This window comes from Suncus etruscus, chromosome 4 (assembly GCF_024139225.1).
Source record: "Suncus etruscus isolate mSunEtr1 chromosome 4, mSunEtr1.pri.cur, whole genome shotgun sequence".
In the NCBI taxonomy this organism is placed as follows: domain Eukaryota; kingdom Metazoa; phylum Chordata; class Mammalia; order Eulipotyphla; family Soricidae; genus Suncus; species Suncus etruscus.
The window spans coordinates 146,722,009-146,740,110 of record NC_064851.1 but is presented as its reverse complement, the minus strand read 5'-3'; the positions used below and the strand labels follow the sequence as shown (position 1 = coordinate 146,740,110).

The 18,102-nt window shown below is 43.0% G+C and overlaps 1 protein-coding gene across 2 annotated transcripts in view; it reads right to left on the bottom strand.

Annotated features, from left to right (window-relative positions):
• DDHD2 (DDHD domain containing 2) overlaps nucleotides 1-17,304 on the bottom strand; it is a 40,122-nt gene extending 22,818 nt beyond the window's left edge. Inside the window, exons 1-7 of one of the 2 annotated variants that reach the window (XM_049771822.1) lie at nucleotides 17,182-17,304; nucleotides 13,201-13,428; nucleotides 11,278-11,468; nucleotides 8,421-8,510; nucleotides 7,751-7,871; nucleotides 4,676-4,765; nucleotides 1,737-1,872 (exon numbers count right to left, since the gene is read on the bottom strand). In XM_049771822.1, the coding sequence (XP_049627779.1) occupies nucleotides 1,737-1,872; nucleotides 4,676-4,765; nucleotides 7,751-7,871; nucleotides 8,421-8,510; nucleotides 11,278-11,468; nucleotides 13,201-13,420 (848 nt within the window). In that variant the 5' untranslated portion in view covers nucleotides 13,421-13,428; nucleotides 17,182-17,304. The remainder of the gene's footprint in view (nucleotides 1-1,736; nucleotides 1,873-4,675; nucleotides 4,766-7,750; nucleotides 7,872-8,420; nucleotides 8,511-11,277; nucleotides 11,469-13,200; nucleotides 13,429-17,181) is intronic. The other variant, XM_049771821.1, reaches the window with a different exon arrangement.
• Between the last annotated feature and the right edge of the window lie 798 nt (nucleotides 17,305-18,102).

Sequence of the window (18,102 nt, the reverse complement as noted above, 5' to 3'; positions counted from 1 at the left end):
GAGCGCATAGCCAGGAGTAACCCCTGACTGAGTATCATGGGGTGTGGCCCAAAAACAAAAAACAAACAAAAAAACTATCAACTTTGTACATCCTTTTTTTTGGTTTTGGGATCACACCTGGCAGCACTCAGAGGTTACTCCAGGCTCTACGCTCAGGAATCGATCCTGGCAGGCTCAGGGGACCATATGGGACACCGGGATCTGAACCACTGACCTTCTGCATGCAAGGCAAACACTTTACCTCCATGCTATCTCTACAGCCCCAACTTTGTACTTCTTGAGGTATGGTTAACTTTTGATATCTGAAGATGTGGACAAAATCATTGCACTACTGGGTATGGGACAAGAAACAAAGAGTTCAACTTTGCCATTATATGCTTTTAAAAAAGTCTGTTGTGTCGTCAGAAAAAAATGAAGTCATGAAATGTTCCTATACGTGGATGAACATGGAAACTATTATGCTGAGAGAAATAAGTCAGAAGGAGAGAGAGACACAGAACAGTCTCACTCATCTATGGGATTTAAGAAAAATAAAAGACATCATTTTAATAATACCCACAGACAATAGGAAAGAGGGCTGGCAAGATCAGCCCACGGTATGAAGTTTACCACAAAGAGTGGTGAGTTCAGTTAGAGAAATAACTACACTGACAACTATTATGACAATGGTAGTGAGAGAAATATAATGCTTATCTCAAATACAGGCAGGGGTGGGGGAGGAAGGTTAGGGGGTCATTGGTGGTAGGAATGTTGCACTGGTGAAGGGGGGTGTTCTTTTTATAACTGAAACCCATCTACAAACATGTTTGTAATCATGGTGTTTAAATAGAGATATTAATCAAAAATAAATTAAAAAATAAAATAAAATTTTAAAGTCTGTTGTGGGGCTGGAGCAATAGCAGTGGGTAGTGCATTTGCCTTTTACATGGCTGACCCAGGTTCAATCCCTAACATCCCATATGGTCCCTGAGCCCGCCAGGAGTAACCCCTGAGGACCATCGGATGCAGCCCAAAAGCCACAAAAAGAAAAAAAAAGTCTATTGTAATAAATATTAATGGTTAAATAAAGCAGAATAAACACCTATTACACACAGTTTATTACCTTTAACCCTGGCTACTTAACCTTTAATAACACTTAATCATACAAAACTAAGAAAAAGAAACAGAAGTACAAAACTTGGTGCAGACAGATAGAATAAAGTACCCATACTGCACACAGGTAACCTGCGTTGAATCCCAGCATCATATGTGATCTTTCAAACACTGCCAGGGTCAGAAATAAATACTGAGCACAGCAAAAAGTAAAAAACTCTCTAGGTTAAATAAATTTTAAATATACAATAATCCATAGCAGAAATGCCACTAAGCATGATCAGAAAACATACTACAATTCTAGTCAACAAATCAAACATTAGTATGGGAGTGAGAATGTAGCTCAAAGCTCTGAAGCATATGTCTTGCAAAAAACAAAGCTCTGGTTCTATCCCAGCTAAGTACAATCCCCATTCCCAGACAGCTGGATGTGGCCCTACTGGCTCCCAGCACCGCCAGACCCTAGCAGCACCACATCCCAACCAACAATAGAACCATTCGGCTCACACTTTCAGGCCAAATATCATTAGGAGGGCACCTTCCCTGCTAGCACTGCAAGTCCTTTCCAAATCACACTATTGGGGAGGCATAATCCCTACGACTATCCCCGCAAAAAAAAAAAAAAAAAAAAAAGTATTACTCACACATCCACTCCAGTAGAATGCAAAGGACTATGCCAGTTGACTGGAAGAAATTCTACCCTCCCAATCTGTTGATTTTCCTGAGCTTTCTTAAAATGTGTTTGCAGCAGGTTCAAAGAAACACTTCGAAAATCATTAACTGTAAGAGAAGATTAACTTAAGCATCAACAGAGAAAAATGACAAACCATGTAATTACATCATCAATATAGACTTAGCATACATATTAACTTGATTCAAATACAGCAAAAAGATATTCAGGAAAATTTGCCGGTATCAATATAAAAAGATATTTCTTTGAAATAGAAACAGCTTTTATCACATAAAACATTACATTAAAGGAAAAGTTAAATTCAGAACTTCTACTGTAGGTTAAAAAAACTGTTTCAATTTTTTTTTAGTTTTTGGGTCACACCCGGCAGTGCTCAGGGGTTACTCCTGGCTGTCTGCTCAGAAATAGCTCCTGGCAGGCACAGGGGACCATATGGGACACCGGGATTCGAACCAACCACCTTTGGTCCTGGATCGGCTGCTTGCAAGGCAAACGCCGCTGTGCTATCTCTCCGGGCCCCTGTTTCAATTTTTTAAATCTTATCAGTACTGCAAAAGACCTCAAAGTCAGATTCCTATCCTAATATTCTGGTTTTTAGAAACCACCAGTGCTTAGAGAATCAGAGCAATGGTACAGCCTGGGTAGAGCGTTAGCGTTGCATACAGCTGACCCAGATTGGATGCTCAGTATCCCATATAGTCCCCTAAACTTTCCAGGAGTAACACCTGAGTGCAGAGCCAGGAGTAACCCCTGAGCAACACTGGGAGTGGCCCCAAAACAAAACCAAAAAAACCAACTACTGCTCAATATTTCAGTTTTGTTTTTTGTTTGTTTGTTTGTTTTGAGGTCACACCCGGCAGTGATCAGGGGTTACTCCTGGCTCTACACTCAGAAATCGCTCTGGCAGGCTCGGGGGACCATATGGGATGCTGGGATTCGAACCACCGTCCTTCTGCATGCAAGGCAAACACCTACCTCTATGCTATCTCTCCGGCCCCAATATTTCAGCTTTTTAAAACATGCTGAAATTTATATCTTATCAATTTTAACCTGAAAGTTTATATTTAGTTGCATTAGTAGGGAATAAGACCCTCAAACTGGGACAGAAACACTTTAATTGCTATCAAGTTTAAAGACTGCTACCTTTCAAGATTGAATTATACTAGTGGCCTGCATCAGGGGTTTTTAACTGCAGGCGGTAAAACAGATTGAAAACCACTGACCTAATATATCAATTAGAATATCAAAAGGTTTATCATAATATAGTTACAAAAGTGGCTGAAGTTAAATTCCACAAAATTACATCATCATTTTTTTAAGTGATGCAAGGTAGTTTTGGGGGTTTGGTTTGGTTTGAGGGTCACTCCTGGCTATGTTCAAGGCTTGCTACTGGCTCTACACACTCAGGGTCACTCCTGGCGATGCTTTCACAGGGTCATATAGATGCAGGGAATTGCAGATCGACCTTATGCAAGGCCAGTAAGTATCTTACCCACTATCTTTCTAGCCCTGATACATGGTATTTTTTGCTGAACAAAAGTTGCTTAGAAAGATGTAAGAGAGGGGCCAGAGAGATAGCATGGAGGTAAGGCATTTGCCTTGCATGCAGAAGGTCAGTGGTTCGAATCCCGGCATCCCATATGGTCCCCAGAGCCTGCCAGGAGCGATTCCTGAGCATAGAGCCAGGAGTAACCCCTGAGCGCTGCCAGGTGTGACCAAAAAACAAAACAAACAAAAAGATGTAAGAGAATGAGGGGAAAATGTTCAAGAAAGAAAATAGGCTTTTCCAGCATGGAAATAAGCAAGCAAAGAAATAGAGACAGAAAGCAAGATCCGTGTTCAAGAGAAAACATGGGCTTGAAGAGCAAGCCTAAATTATATCAACATTATTTTTTAATATAATTTAATTGTATCACCATGATATACAGTTACAAAGAATGGATTTCAGTCATACAACGTCCAACACCCATCCTTTCACCAGTACACATTTCCCTCTCCCCCGACCTGTCTGTAGGGCAGATATTTTTCTTCTACTGTTTTTCTTTTATACACTGTGATTTGCAAAATTGTTACTGAGGGGTATCATGCATATCACTGTATTTCCTTAAAGCACCCAGTTCTTGTCCAGAGCAATCACTTCCAACTATCACTGTCAAAGTGGACTCTTCTCTTCCCTATCCCATATTTTTTGTGGCAAGCTTCCTAGAGGATCTGACTGATCCTCCTAGTCCTCCTCACTTTTGTCTGTTTTTTTTTTTGTTTGTTTTTTTTTTTTGGTGTTTCGGGCCACACCCAGTGACGCTCAGAGGTTACTCCTGGCTATGCACTCAGAAGTCGCTCCTGGCTTGGGGGACCATATGGAACACCGGGGGATCGAACCACGGTCCGTCCTAGGCTAGCGCAGGCAAGGCAGGCACCTTACCTCTAGCGCCACTGCCCGGCCCACTTTTGTCTGCTTTTGATTTTTAATAGTATCTTTATTTAAACACCATGATTACAAACATGGTTGTAGTTGGGTATCAGTAATAAAAAGAACACCCCCCCCTTCACCAGTGCAACATTCCCATCACCAATGACCCCTATCTCCCTCCTCCTCCCACCCCCCACTTGTATTCAAGACAGGCATTCTATTTCTCTCACTCATTAACATTGTCATGGTAGTTGTTAGTGTAGTTATTTCTTTCTTTTGTCTTTGGATATTATTACCATACTATCTTTTTGTTTAATATCCCAGAAATAAGTGGGATTATTCTATGTCTATATCACTCCATGACTCACTTCACAAAAAATTGTTAAAAGACTATTAGCCTAAGAAATATACTGTTACAATAGGTCTAAACTAAGAATCAAGCTGATTTAGATATTCTAAACTCACATGCTTTGCAAACCTACCACACTGTACGATGCTTCTAAAGCGGAGATCACAAGCTGGTCCAATCCCATGGACTACAAAAACCAAGTGATCTATTTGCAAAGGTTCCCCTATGAATGAAAAAAGAAAGAAAAATCATTCTACATAGCAAATCATGCGTTCTAAAACTCAAACATTCACAATAAATAAGTGATAAATATAGGCAAGTTAATATAAGCAAATATCTTTTTTTTGGGGGGGGGCCACACCCATTTGATGCTCAGGGGTTACTCCTGGCTAAGCGCTCAGAAATTGCCCCTGACTTGGGGGGAATTATATGGGACGCCGGGGGATCGAACCGCGGTCCTTCCTTGGCTAGCGCTTGCAAGGCAGACACCTTACCTCTAGCACCACCTCACTGGCACTATAAGCAAATATCTTAAAGGAAATAAATTGTCTTCTAATATTTAACTACTTAATAAAATTGATTTATCTTAAATAAATATTAAAAAGTTTTAAGTTATAAAGGAAAAAAAAAACACAAAGAAAAAGGTTAAGGCACTTGTCTTGCATGTAGCTGACCCCAGTCAGATCCCTAGCAACACATATGGTCCTCTGAGTACCACCAAATGTGGCCCAAACATGCCTCCTACCCCCCCAAAAAAAACTGTAAAAATATTTTTACTGGGCCCGGAGAGATAGTACAGCAGTGTTTGTCTTGCAAGCAGCCGATCCAGGACCAAAGGTGGTTGGTTCGAGTCCCGGTGTCCCATATGGTCCCCCGTGCCTGCCAAGAGCTATTTCTGAGCGGATAGCCAGGAGTAACCCCTGAGCAATGCCGGGTGTGGCCCCCCCCCAAAAAAATATTTTTACTATTAACTGCAATCTTAAGGAGAATCTGAATAAGTAATATGGAATATCCCCTACAGTTTACATATATATGTGTGTGTGTGTGTGTGTATATATATATATATATATATATATATTGAATATTAACATTGACCACATTTGGTTTCTTAATCTCTTGCCTTTTATATGTATATAAATCATATATTTACTTTCCGGAATTATTTGGGAACAGATTTCAAACAGGATCAGATTGCAAATATATATTTGTTATAATCTTATATACAACCATAGTGCAGCTATGTCAAACAATTTAACAGTAGTATATTTTAGCTAATATTCTTTTGTGTCTGTGGGGTGGGAAGAATGCTTGAATCAAATACTGCAGTGCTTAGCTATTGCTCCCAGAGGTGTTCAGAGGACCATGTGGTGTCAGGATGAAGCCTAGGGTTGATGTAACTCAAGCAATGTGCTTTGAGCTATCTCTCCAGCCCTCTAATACTATATATTGGAATGGGTGTTGTTGAGCCATATCAATAGTGATCATGGTACAAAACAGTGAAGAAATTGAAACCAGGCCTAACATGGAAGGCAGGTGCTCTGAGTCACATACCCAGTCTCTTAAATATATAACATATAACAGAACTGAAATTTTATTTTATTTTTGGGGGAGAGTGTTTGGGCCACACTTTGCGATGCTCAAGGGTTTCTCCTGGCTCTGCACTCAGAAATCACTCCTAGCAGGCACAGGAAACCACATGGGATGCTGGGGATTGAACCTGTTCCTCCCAGGTCGTTCGCGTGAAAGGCAAACACCATTCCGCTGTGCTATTGCTCCGGCCCCAGAACTAAAATTTTAAACTCATCTTTTAAATTACCCTAAGTCTAAGATTCTGTCCAAGAGACAAGCCTCTGTAAAATAAAAGAAATTTTATAATCCAGTTAAGTATATTATAAAACCAGGGGCAAGAAAGGTAGTATACCAAAGTAGCCATCTTCTTTAGATATGGCTGACCCAAGTTTGATCCCCAGCATCTCATATAGATTTAAGCACTGCCAGGAATAATTCCCAAGTGCAGAGCAAGGAATAATATCTGAGCACCATAGTAGTGAATCAGCCAACTGGGCTGGGAATTTAATTCAAGGGCCCATGGATGTGACACTTAACTTACCCAGGCAACTCTGATAAGGCTAGAGTCCTCCAGGCACCCCAACAATGACAACAACAACAAAGTATATTGTAAAACCAATCATAAATGGCCCCATTTAGACATCAAGGTGCAACTGAAAAAGTTTTCCTCAGTTCAAAATCTTTAAGGATTTAACAGGAATAATTTTTTTTGTTGTTTTTTTGTTTTGTTTTTGTTTTTTTTGGGCCACACCCGGCGGTGCTCAGGGGTTACTCCTGGCTGTCTGCTCAGAAATAGGTCCTGGCAGGCACGGGGTACCATATTCGAACCAATCACCTTTGGTCCTGGATCAGCTGCTTGCAAGGCAAACACCGCTGTGCTATCTCTCCAGGCCCAGGAATAAATTTCTAATCAAGTAGGTAGAATCACTCTTCTTAGAATTTAGGATTAAATCAGTTCATCTGTCCTAATGTCTACCTGATTTATATTGCCAAATTTTACCCAAACTCCTATATATACTTAGCAACTTTGTAAGAGACTTCCTAAGATTCTTATTTTTGGGGAGGTGTGGAATTTAGGCCACACCCAGTGGCACTTAGGGGTTACTCCTGGCTCTGCACTCAGAAATCACTCTGGGCAGGCTCAGGAGACCATATGGGATGCTGGGAATCAAACCTGGGTCCATCCCGGGTCAAGGCAACCGCATGTAAAGCAAATTATCCTTCTGCTGTGCTATCACTCCAGCCTCCTCCTAAGATTCTTTATAGGTGATGTGACCTTTTCAGGGTCAAGAGGTGGAGTCGAGGGCATGCTTTTTAGAGCCATAGTTATTCCTGGAATTGTGATCAGGAGTGACCCAGTGCTCAAGGGATCATATGTGGTACAGTGCAAGAAATCTGAACCAGTATTTGTAGAATACAAAGCAAATATCTTAATCCCTGTATTCTCTCTGGCCCATGGCTTTGATCTTAATTTAGAATAAAGTCATAAGATTAAAGATTATTCTTAATTCATGTTACTTAAATAAAAAATATATTTAAAAAAAGATTATTCTTAAGCCTGAGAAAATCCAAATTCATAGGAAAAGGTCATCATTGAAGTCATAAAAATGTGTCAGAAATGAAAAGTAAAAATTATTACCACAATGAATGTCCACAGAGATGTTCTCAACCCCTCTCTTCACTGTTCTTGGTCGACCTTGCTCAGTGGGTGTTGAACCCCATTCATCAGAGCCTGCAACTGGCTGGTAATGCACCATAAGCTTAAATATATAACATTAAAAAAAATCAGGGCAATAAAGATATTCTACTTTAAAGCCATGTCTATCCATTCAGAAAAGTATGATTCCCAATCCCTAATCAGGCCTTTTTTGTACTAAGAAATGCAAAAACCATCTTTCAACAATCCCCTATTACATGGAAGTCCACATAATTTCAGTGACTTCTTCATCTCAAGAGCAATATTTTCCCTAAGAAAATTTTGTCTTTGTGTTTTTGGGGTTGCTGATATAATACAAAGTATATGCTTTATCACTGACCACACATCCCTAACCCACTCCTAAAAACTTCTTTTTCATATTAGCTTAACAGGATAAGTAATAGTAGTTATTTAGTTTTAAGTTACTTAACTATGAAGAATATATAAAATATATAAATAAATATATATAAAATTTCTCAAAGATCATCCTAAATAGAATCCTTTTTTTTAAATAGAATCCTTTATTAAAAAAAAACAAAACAATCTAGTATCTTCCTTAGAAATGAAAGTAACCTTTACTCCCATATTACACAAAGGTTTTATTTTTCCTTACCTTTGGATTGTGTAATATAATAATTTCCCTATTAGGAGACTCTAGTTTCTTTTTCCATTCATCCTGTATTATAGCAAGCATGTAAGTTTCCTTGAAAACAAAAAACATTTTATTAAATTTCTCTAATGTATTTTTCTTAAAATGAACTTTATTCACAAGAAAACTGATTTAAAATATGAGTTATCTACTCCAATTTATCAAATTTGATAATCTTTTTAAAATTAGAAGAGAAAATAGCAAAGAATTTTTCCTACTTGTATCATTTAAACTGAAGTAAATTCTGTTCACATTTCTTTCAATAAGTTTACAGTATATTTTCCATAAACTTAAGAATGTAAATTTTTTTTTCCGTTTTGTTTTGGGGCCACACCCGACAGCACTCGGGTTATTCGTGGCTCTGTGCTCGAATATCACTCCTGGCAGGCTCAGGGGACCATAGTGGGTGCCAAGGATCAAATCTGGGTTTGTCCAGAGTCAGCCATATGCAAGGCAAACACCCTGCCACTGTGCTATTGCTCCAACCAAAAAAAAAAAAGTATTCTTAATTACATCCTCCAAACAAGGCCAGAGAGATAGCATAAAGGTAAGGCGCTTGCCTTGCATTCAGAAGGTCGTTCGTTCGAATCCCGGCATCCAATATGGTCCCCCGAGCCTGCCAGGAGTGATTTCTGAGCCTAGAGTCAGGAGTAAGCCCTGAGCGCTGCCGGGTATGACCTAAAAACCAGAAGAAAAAAAAAATCCTACAAACTAGAGATCACTGTCCATAATTTATATATTTTTTCTTTCCATAAATTAAAAAAAAAAAAAAGAAAGCAAAATCCAGACTGTTTTTAGTTTAAGAAAAATAAAAGCCAAAAAGCAAAAACCCATTCTGTGGTCATGGTTCAACTAGTAACAACAGGGCATCAAGGAGGTGACTCAGACAAATCACAAGCCTTGAATACATACAAAACTCTGGGCTCAATACCCAGCAATAAAAAAAAAATTCAAATATGATGGGGGTAGAAATATGGTTCAATTGATATAACACATGCCTTGCATGTCTAAGGAGGCCCTGGATTGAATCCCTGGCATCATATGTCCCACCACCAGCACCACACCTCCATCACATGTAGCCTCTACAACAATAATGTATTATATTGATAATGATCACGTTGAGGGCTAGAGAGATAGCACAGCGGTAGGGCATTTGCCTTGCATGCAGATGGATAATTTTCGAATCCTGGCATCCCATAAGGTCCCTGGAGCCTGCCAGGAGCAATTTCTGAGCACAGAGCCAGGAGTAACCCCTGAGCACTGCCAAAAAACAAAAAAACAAAAACAAACAAAAATAATGATCACTTTAAAGAAACATTTTTGGTTTTGGTTTTTGGGGGGATTACACCCGGCGGCGGCACTCAGGGGTTACTCCTGGCTGAGCTCAGAAATCACTCCTGGGTCGGAGAGATAGCACAGAGGTAAGGCGTTTGTCTTGCGTGCAGAAGGACAGTGGTTCAGGGCCCAGAGAGATAGCACAGCGGTGTTTGCCCTGCAAGCAGCCGATCCAGGACCAAAGGTGGTTGGTTCGAATCCCAGTGTCCCATATGGTACCCCGTGCCTGCCAGGAGCTATTTCTGAGCAGACAGCCAGGACTAACCCCTGAGCACCGCCGGGTGTGGCCCAAAAAACCAAAAAAAAAAAAAAAAAAAAAGGGACAGTGGTTCAAATTCCAGCATTCCATATGGTCCCCCAAGCTTACCGGGGGCAATTTCTAAGCATAGAGCCAGGAGTAATCCCTGAGCACTGCCGGGTGTGACCCAGAAACAAAAAAAAAAGAAAAAAAGAAAAGAAATCACTCCTGGCAGGCATGGGATGCCGGGATTTGAACCACAGTCTGTCCTGGATTGGCTGCATGCAAGGCAAATGCCCTACTGCTGTGCTATCTCTCCAGTCCCCCAAAAAAAACATTTTTTGAGAAACATTTTAAATTAAAGGTATAATAGTTTCCATAGTATTGAATCAGCCAACTGGGCTGGTAGCTGGATTCAAGGCCCCAAAGATGAGACGCTCGACTTTCTCAGGCAACTTTGATAAGGCTAGTCTTCCAGGCACCCCAAGTGCTCAGGGAGCCTTGAGGACTATAGCCAGAGATAGAAATCAGACACATGCGTAGTATGGACTCTGCTCGCTGTATTATCTCCTGGATTCAGGTCAGACACATGCCTAGTATGGACTCTGCTCACTGTACTACCTCCTGGATTCTTTTTTTTTTTTTTTTTTTTTTTTTTGTGGTTTTTGGGTCACACCCGGCAGTGCTCAGGGGTTACTCCTGGCTCCATGCTCAGAAATTGCTCCTGGCAGGCACAGGGGACCATATGGGACGCTGGGATTCGAACCGATGACCTCTTGCATGAAAGGCAAACGCTTTACCTCCATGCTATCTCTCCAGCCCCCATACCTCCTGGATTCTTTCTACAGTATTTTAAAGTTTGAACATTTCATTTAATCATAGGAGTTGAAGAGATTGATCTTAGACCTAGAGCACATGCCTTACATATGAGAGGTTTCAAATTTGATCTCTAGCACTGCATGTAGCCCTGGTGACCCACTTAACACAGTACACTGCAGGGCCTTACACAAGATCTGATCTTTCTTCCAAGAATCACAGTGAATAAGCCTCAGAACCCAAGCACAACTGGATTAGTGCCCTTGCAAAAAAATTACTTATCCTGGAATTTGCAAAATAATTTATATAAAACATGATGCAAAAGGACCTGAACTCTTTCTGGAAATTTCATAAAATTATTCATGAAGAAGAAAAGATATTAAATAAAGATCATTAAAGAAAAGATGAGTTAAAAAGGGTCAAAAGGAATACCTCTAACACTTGGCTGAAGTTCTCCGAATAAGGGACATATTTATTATCTTTGTCACCCTTGTAAAACCAGGTACACCGTCTCACTTCTGAAGCTAGTTCGTCCCAGTATACAGCATACCGCATCCTCTCCCCCAAATGAACGTCATATCTGCCCCCATCAGTGGGTACAACTTTCCCGTTACAATCTTTTCCTACCAAGGATTGGAAAGGAGGAAAGAAACATGTATATATCAAAATAAGTTTTGCAAAATACAAGACTGAGTTATATTCTATATAGCCTTATGAAACATAAAGTTCTGCTTGGTTAAACATTAAACAAAATGGCACATCTATCCTGGGGACCACCCGCATCTCAACCTGAAGCACGCACCTGGCACATTTCACTCACCTATGGAAAAGCCCATGTCCTTGTTCCTTCTTTCCTTCTTTGCTAAGCTAAGAGCATGCTTTCCTTGTAAAATGCCAGGGTTTGGGCTTCACACACAGCATGACATGATTCCCCTAAACACTACTACCAGAAGTTGCCTCTGGTAACTTTATGGCCCCAAAATAAAGATTTAAATAAAAAAAAATTAGTGGGGTGAGGGGTTGAGACAAACTTGGTACTCTTCAGGGGATCATATGAAGTACTAGAGATCTAACCAGAATCAGTCATATATGCAAGGCAGGCACTTTAACCCCTATACTATCAAACCAACAAAAAAATTTTCCCTTTTTTGTTTTTTTAGGGCCACACCCAGCAGTGCTCAGGGGTTCCTCCTGGCTCTGGACTCAGGAATCACTCCTGGCAGTGCCAGGGGTCCATTGAGATGCCAGAAGGGTCATCTGTGTGTAATGCAAGCATACTATCTCTATGGCCCCGATCCAAGAAAAAAAAAAATTTTTTTTAATTTTGGAAGGATTTTGAACCACATTTGGCAGGACTCAGAATTTATTCTTGGTTCTGTGCTCATCATTCCTCATGGTGCTGGGTATCAAACTAGGATCAGCAGTATGCAAAGCAGGTACTTTAATCCCTATACTATCTATCTTAAAAATTGGGGGGCGGGAGGTTGTACGTTTTTGGGTCACACCTAACTGCTCAAGGATTACTCCTTGCTCTGATTCAGAGGCCACTCCTTGTAGGCTCAGAGAACCATAGAGGAGATGCCAGAGATCAAAGCAGGGTAGACTGCATCCAAGGCAAATGACCTACCCACTGTATAATCTCTCTGCCTCCTCCCTCAATTTTAAGTTATCTAAGAAGGCTTTTCTAAATATTTTTATTCAAACAACAAGAAATAAATTAATCACCATGAGTCATGAAAACCAAGTAACAACAGCATCCTTCTAATTCCATAAAATTGATTGAAAGTTAAATTGAAAGATAGCACAGTGGTGTTTGCCTTGCAAGCAGACGATCCAGGACCTAAGGTGGTTGGTTCGAATCCCAGTGTCCCATATGGTACCCCGTGCCTGCCAGGAGCTATTTCTGAGCAGAGAGCCAGGAGTAACCCCTGAGCAACGCCAGGAGTGGCCCAAAAAACAAAAAAACAAAAAAAAGAAAGTTACATTTCTTCTTTTTCTAATATAACATTGCCAGGGATCGAACCTGGGTTGGCCATGTGCAAAGCAAATGCCCTTCCCCCTACTTCTGTGCTATCACTCCGGCCCCACCTTGCCTCCTTTAAGAACAAAACCTGGACATATGCTAAAACTCAAGAAATACTACATAACAATACAGAAATTAGAATACAAATTACAAATTTCAAAATACAGGCCAAATTCTTAAATATTACAAATTGGCTGGGTAGTAAGGTCTATCTTTTTAGGAAAATCTATAAGCAATACCTAGAAAATCTTGTTTTAATAGCATCACTACTGGGATAATAATATAATCTGCAAGAGATGAGAACTGGGAAATGAAAGTAATTTTGATCCTACCAGAGCCATAAGCCTCTTCCAGCTGCTGTGAATCCTCAGAGTTGAAAGGAATCCATGTTTCCTTAGAATCAACAATCTTACAATAAAACCAGTGAGGAGAAACTGGTTCATACAAACTGCCAGGATCCATGTCTAATAGTTCAAAGGAACTACATGAGTTGGACGATGGGGATGGATCTGACTGGGACAAATGTTCCTGTTGTGAGTTCACTGATGACATTTCACAACCTAAAAGGCACACACACACACACACAAAAACACAACAAATTTTATTGTCAGGAATATAATTTGGGGGGGGGTCACACCCAGCAGCGCTCAGGTGTTACTCCTGGCTTTATGCTCAGAAATAACTCCTGGCAGGTTCAGGGGACCATATGGGATGCCGGGATTCAAACCACCGACCTTCTGCATGAAAGGCCTTACCTCCATGCTATCTCTCCGGCCAGGAATATAATTTTTGACAAAAACACACACAAAACTGTGCAGATATGGAAAGCAAAGGGAACGAAATGCTTTTTCTTTTTCTTTCTCTTTTTTTTTTTTTTTGGTTTTTGGGCCACACCCAGCGGTGCTCAGGGGTTACTCCTGGCTATCTGCTCAGAAATAGCTCCTGGCAGGCACATGAGACATTGGGATTCGAATCAACCATCTTAGGTCATGGATCGGCTGCTTGCAAGGCAAAGGCTGCTGTGCTATCTCTCCGGCCCTGAAATGTTTTTTCTAAAGAAACCAACACCTCTGGGGATGGAGTGATAGCACAGTGGGTAGGGCACTTGCCTTGCATATGGCGGACCGGGATTCGATCCACAGCATCCCATATGGTTCCCTGAGCCTGGCAAGAGTGATTTCTAAGCACAGAGCCAGGACTAACCCCTGAGCATAGCCAGATGTGGCCCAAAAACCAAGAAAAAATAAGAAAAGGGGGGGGGGCAGAGAAATAGCACAGTGGTAGGGTGTTTGCCTTTCAGGTGACTAAGGACCAACAGTAGTTCAAATCCCCGCATCCCATATGGTCCCTTGTGCCTGCAAGGAGCAATTTCTGAGCAGAGAGCTGGAAGTAACCCGAGTGCCCCCAGGTGGGGCCCCCCAAAAAAAAACAAACAAAACAAACAAAACAAAAAAAACCCACCATCTTTGATTTAATTCTTATCTCTGCAACTTTTAATCAGATAAAAGCCCAGAGGAGCTGGAGATATAGTACAGCAGGACAGACTGGCATTTGATTCCTCATGTCCCATATAGTCCCTGGGCACCACCAAAGGTAATTCTTGAGTGCAAAGCCAGGAGTAACCCCTGAACATCACCAGGTGTGGCCCAAAAACAAAAGGGTAGAAGGAATGACACTGAAAATCACAAGAAACGCATCGCATCGTTAAAAACCAATTTAAGGGGCCAGATAGCACAGAGGTAGGGCGTCTGCCTTGCACACAGCCGATCCAGGACAGATAGTGGTTCGAATCACGGCATCTCATATGGTCCCCCATGCCTGCCAAGAATTTCTGAGTACAGAGCCAGGAGTAACTTCTAATTTTTTTTTTTTTTTTGGTTTTTTGGGTCACACCCGGCGTCACTCAGGGGTTACTCCTGGCTCTATGCTCAGAAATCGCTCCTGGCAGGCTCAGGGAACCATATGGGATGCCGGGATTTGAACCGATGACCTTCTGCATGAAAGGCAAACACCTTACCCTCCATGCTATCTCTCCGGTCCCAGGAGTAACTTCTGAGCGCCGCCTGGTGTGACCCAAAAACCAAAAATACGAGGAAAAAAAAATTTAAGGGGCTGTAGTAATCGCGCACGGCCAACCCAAGACCGATGGTGGTTCAATTCCTGGCATCCCATATGGTCCCCCGAGCCTGCCAGGAGCTATTTGTGAGCACAGAGCCAGGAATAACCCCTGAATACTGCCAAGTGTGGACCAAATACAAACAAAAAATATTTAAAACTTTTATTTTGAGGGCTGGAGTGAGAACACAGTAGGTAGGGCATTTGCTTTGCATACAGACAACGGGGTTCGATTCTCAGCATCCCATATGGTCGCCCAAACCTAACAGGAATGATTTCAAAGCACAGAGCCAGAAATAACCCCTAAGCACCACCGGGTATGCCCAACAACAGGCTTGGGAGATACTGTAAAGGGCTGTAGCATATGCCTTGCTTGCAGGAGTCCTGGGTTTGATCACTGGTACTGCATAGTCACCTTAGTACCATTAGGAATGAGTAATCCCTGAACAATGACCATATTAGATAGTACAGTGGGTAGGGCCTTGCATATAGCTGACCAGGGATCAAACCCCAGCATCCCACATGGTTCCCTGAGTACTGCCAAAAGATCCCTGTGGATCACTGGGTGTGACCCCAAAACAATAAACTAAAACAAAAAAGTTAGTAAGTACTTTCATTGGGAGGTTTTGGTTGGTTGGTTGGTTGGTTGGTTGGTTGGTTGGTTGGTTGGTTGGTTGGTTGGTTGGTTGGTTTGAGGGCCACACCCAGCAACACTTGGGTTTTCCTGGGACTATGCTCAGAAATTTTTCCTAGCAGGGTGATTGGAGCAATAGCAATTTGGGTATGGCATTTACATTACATGCAGCCCACCCGTGTTTGATTCCCAGTATCCTTATGGTCCCGAGCCTGCCAGGAGTGATTTCTGAGCACAGAGCTAGAAGTATCTCCAGAGCGTCGCTGCATGTGGCCCAAAAAACAAAATAAATAAATAAAACTTTTACTTTTATTAATTAATTTTTTTTTTTTTTGGTTCGGGGCCAACACCTGGTGGTGATTGGCGGCTACTCCCAGCATAGGAGCCGGCCAGGATCATAACCCAAGCGTCCTAAAGCAAAATATGAGCTGAGTTTCTGGAGCTCATTCGCTCTCTTTCTCGCATACAAGTTGCATCTGAGGGGCCTGAGCGGTGGTGCAGCGGCAGGGCGTTTGCCTTGCAGGCAGCTGACCTAGGACGGACCTGGCTTCGATCCTCTGGCATCCCATATTATGGTCCCCCAAGCCAGAAGCGATTTCTCATTGCATAGCCAGGAGTAACCCGAGTGTCATCGGTGGGGACCCAAAACCAAAAACTAATATTTATTATTAATATTATAATTAATGATCATAATTAACTATAATATTAAATATTGGTTATAATTAATATTATTGTTAATGATTAATAATAATAAAAATAAAGTTGCGTCTGAGTCTTCACCAAAGCCCCCAAACTGACACCTGGCATCTGGGCATCTGGAGTTCGGCCTCCAGGCCTCTTGGCCTTGCCCATTTAGGAGATGGTGGAAACCCTAAAATGTTTCCAATAAAATAGAAAACAAAAAAAACCCTCCTAGAAGAACCAGAACTCTTTGGAATGCTCCTTATTTCAGTGCATTTCATTGGGTGGGTGGGGGGCTAGATGCAGATTCTGGAGGCGAGGGGTGCCCCTGTCATCCGTACCCCACTCTACCCACCAACGTGCTGGAGAGACATCCGGGCATCGGGTTGGGCGCAGAGCTCAACCAGGGTGACGCCTTGAACAAACCCACGCCTGGGGCTCTGTTTTGGTTTTTGCGGGGTCACACCGGCAGCGCTCAGGGGTTAGATCCTCCTGGCAGGCAGGTGGGATGATGATGGGGGACCATATGGGATGCCGGGATTCGAACTCCCGTCGGTCCTGGGCGGGTCCGGGATGCAGGTGAACCAAGCAGCCTTCGGGACGGAGTGAACGTTCTCATCCGCGCAGCGCCGGCCCCTCCCGTCTCCGCGCGATCCCTGACCCCTGACCCCCGACCCCTGACCCACGACCCCGGCCGCCGCCGCCGCCGCCCGCGGAAGCCAGGGGACTCCTCAGCATCTTCGGGCACCGGCGGCGGCGACGCCAGCGAGAGGGAGGCCTGGCTGCGTCGAGCTCGCCAAGCCGGGGACCCCCCTCACCCCGCAGTGCAGACCGAGTCCAGCCAGCCCGGCCCCGCTTCCCGCGCCACCTCGGCTCCCCTCACCTCACCTGGCGGCCCTCCCGCCGCTCGCGCTGCCGAGCCCTCGCCGAGCGGGACTCATGTCCCCGTGGAGCGGCGCGGCGGCCTTTTCCCGGGAGCCGGGCGGGGCGGGGCGGGGCGGGGCGGCAGGGGAGGGGCGGGGCGAGTGAGGCCTCTGGCTCCGCCCCCAACTGGCTCGCGCGCGGGCCACGCAGGCGAGAGAGCAAAGGTGAAACGAGGCGAAGCGAGGCGAGGCGAAGCTGGCGGTGCTGAGAAAGAAGTCTCGCGAGAAGTGGAGGAAATCGCGCGAGATGTGAGCGTGTGTGGCTCCTCCCCTGCGGGCGCTGGGCGCGCAGCGAGGTGCGGAGGTGGTTGCTGTTCCCTCTGCCTCGAGGCGCTGCTGGCTCGCTCGGAGGAATTTTCCAGAGACTGTGTGGATGGATGATGGATGGAGTGGATCCATTCTTTGGGTTTCTAAAAAGATATTCTTCTGTGTGTGTTTTTCCCCCCTCATCTGGAGTGCTCAAAGGAACCAATGGGGTCCCCCACCTTGGAACTGGGCCCCCTACTTTGCATAGCATGCAACCAGAGCCCTTCCCTCAAGCTTGGGCCCTGTTTTTATTTACTTATTTTTTCACATTATAGGGCAAGGATTCAAGGAATATTTCTCCATGTTTTGGGTTTTTTTATTTATTTATTTTACTAGAGCACCGTTGTTTACAGTTATTCAGTTAGATTCTTGACATACTATGACCCAGTCACCAACTCCTACCTTCAGCATCAAGCTCTCTCTCCTAATGTTCCCAGAGTCTCTCTCATATTCCTCCATCCCCCCAGCCTGCCAAATTGACTGGTGCCTTTTTAAGTTTGGTTGTGAAAATTTGGGTCTCATGATTTCAGTGATGATGAAATCTCATGATTTCATCAGATTTCATGATTCTATAT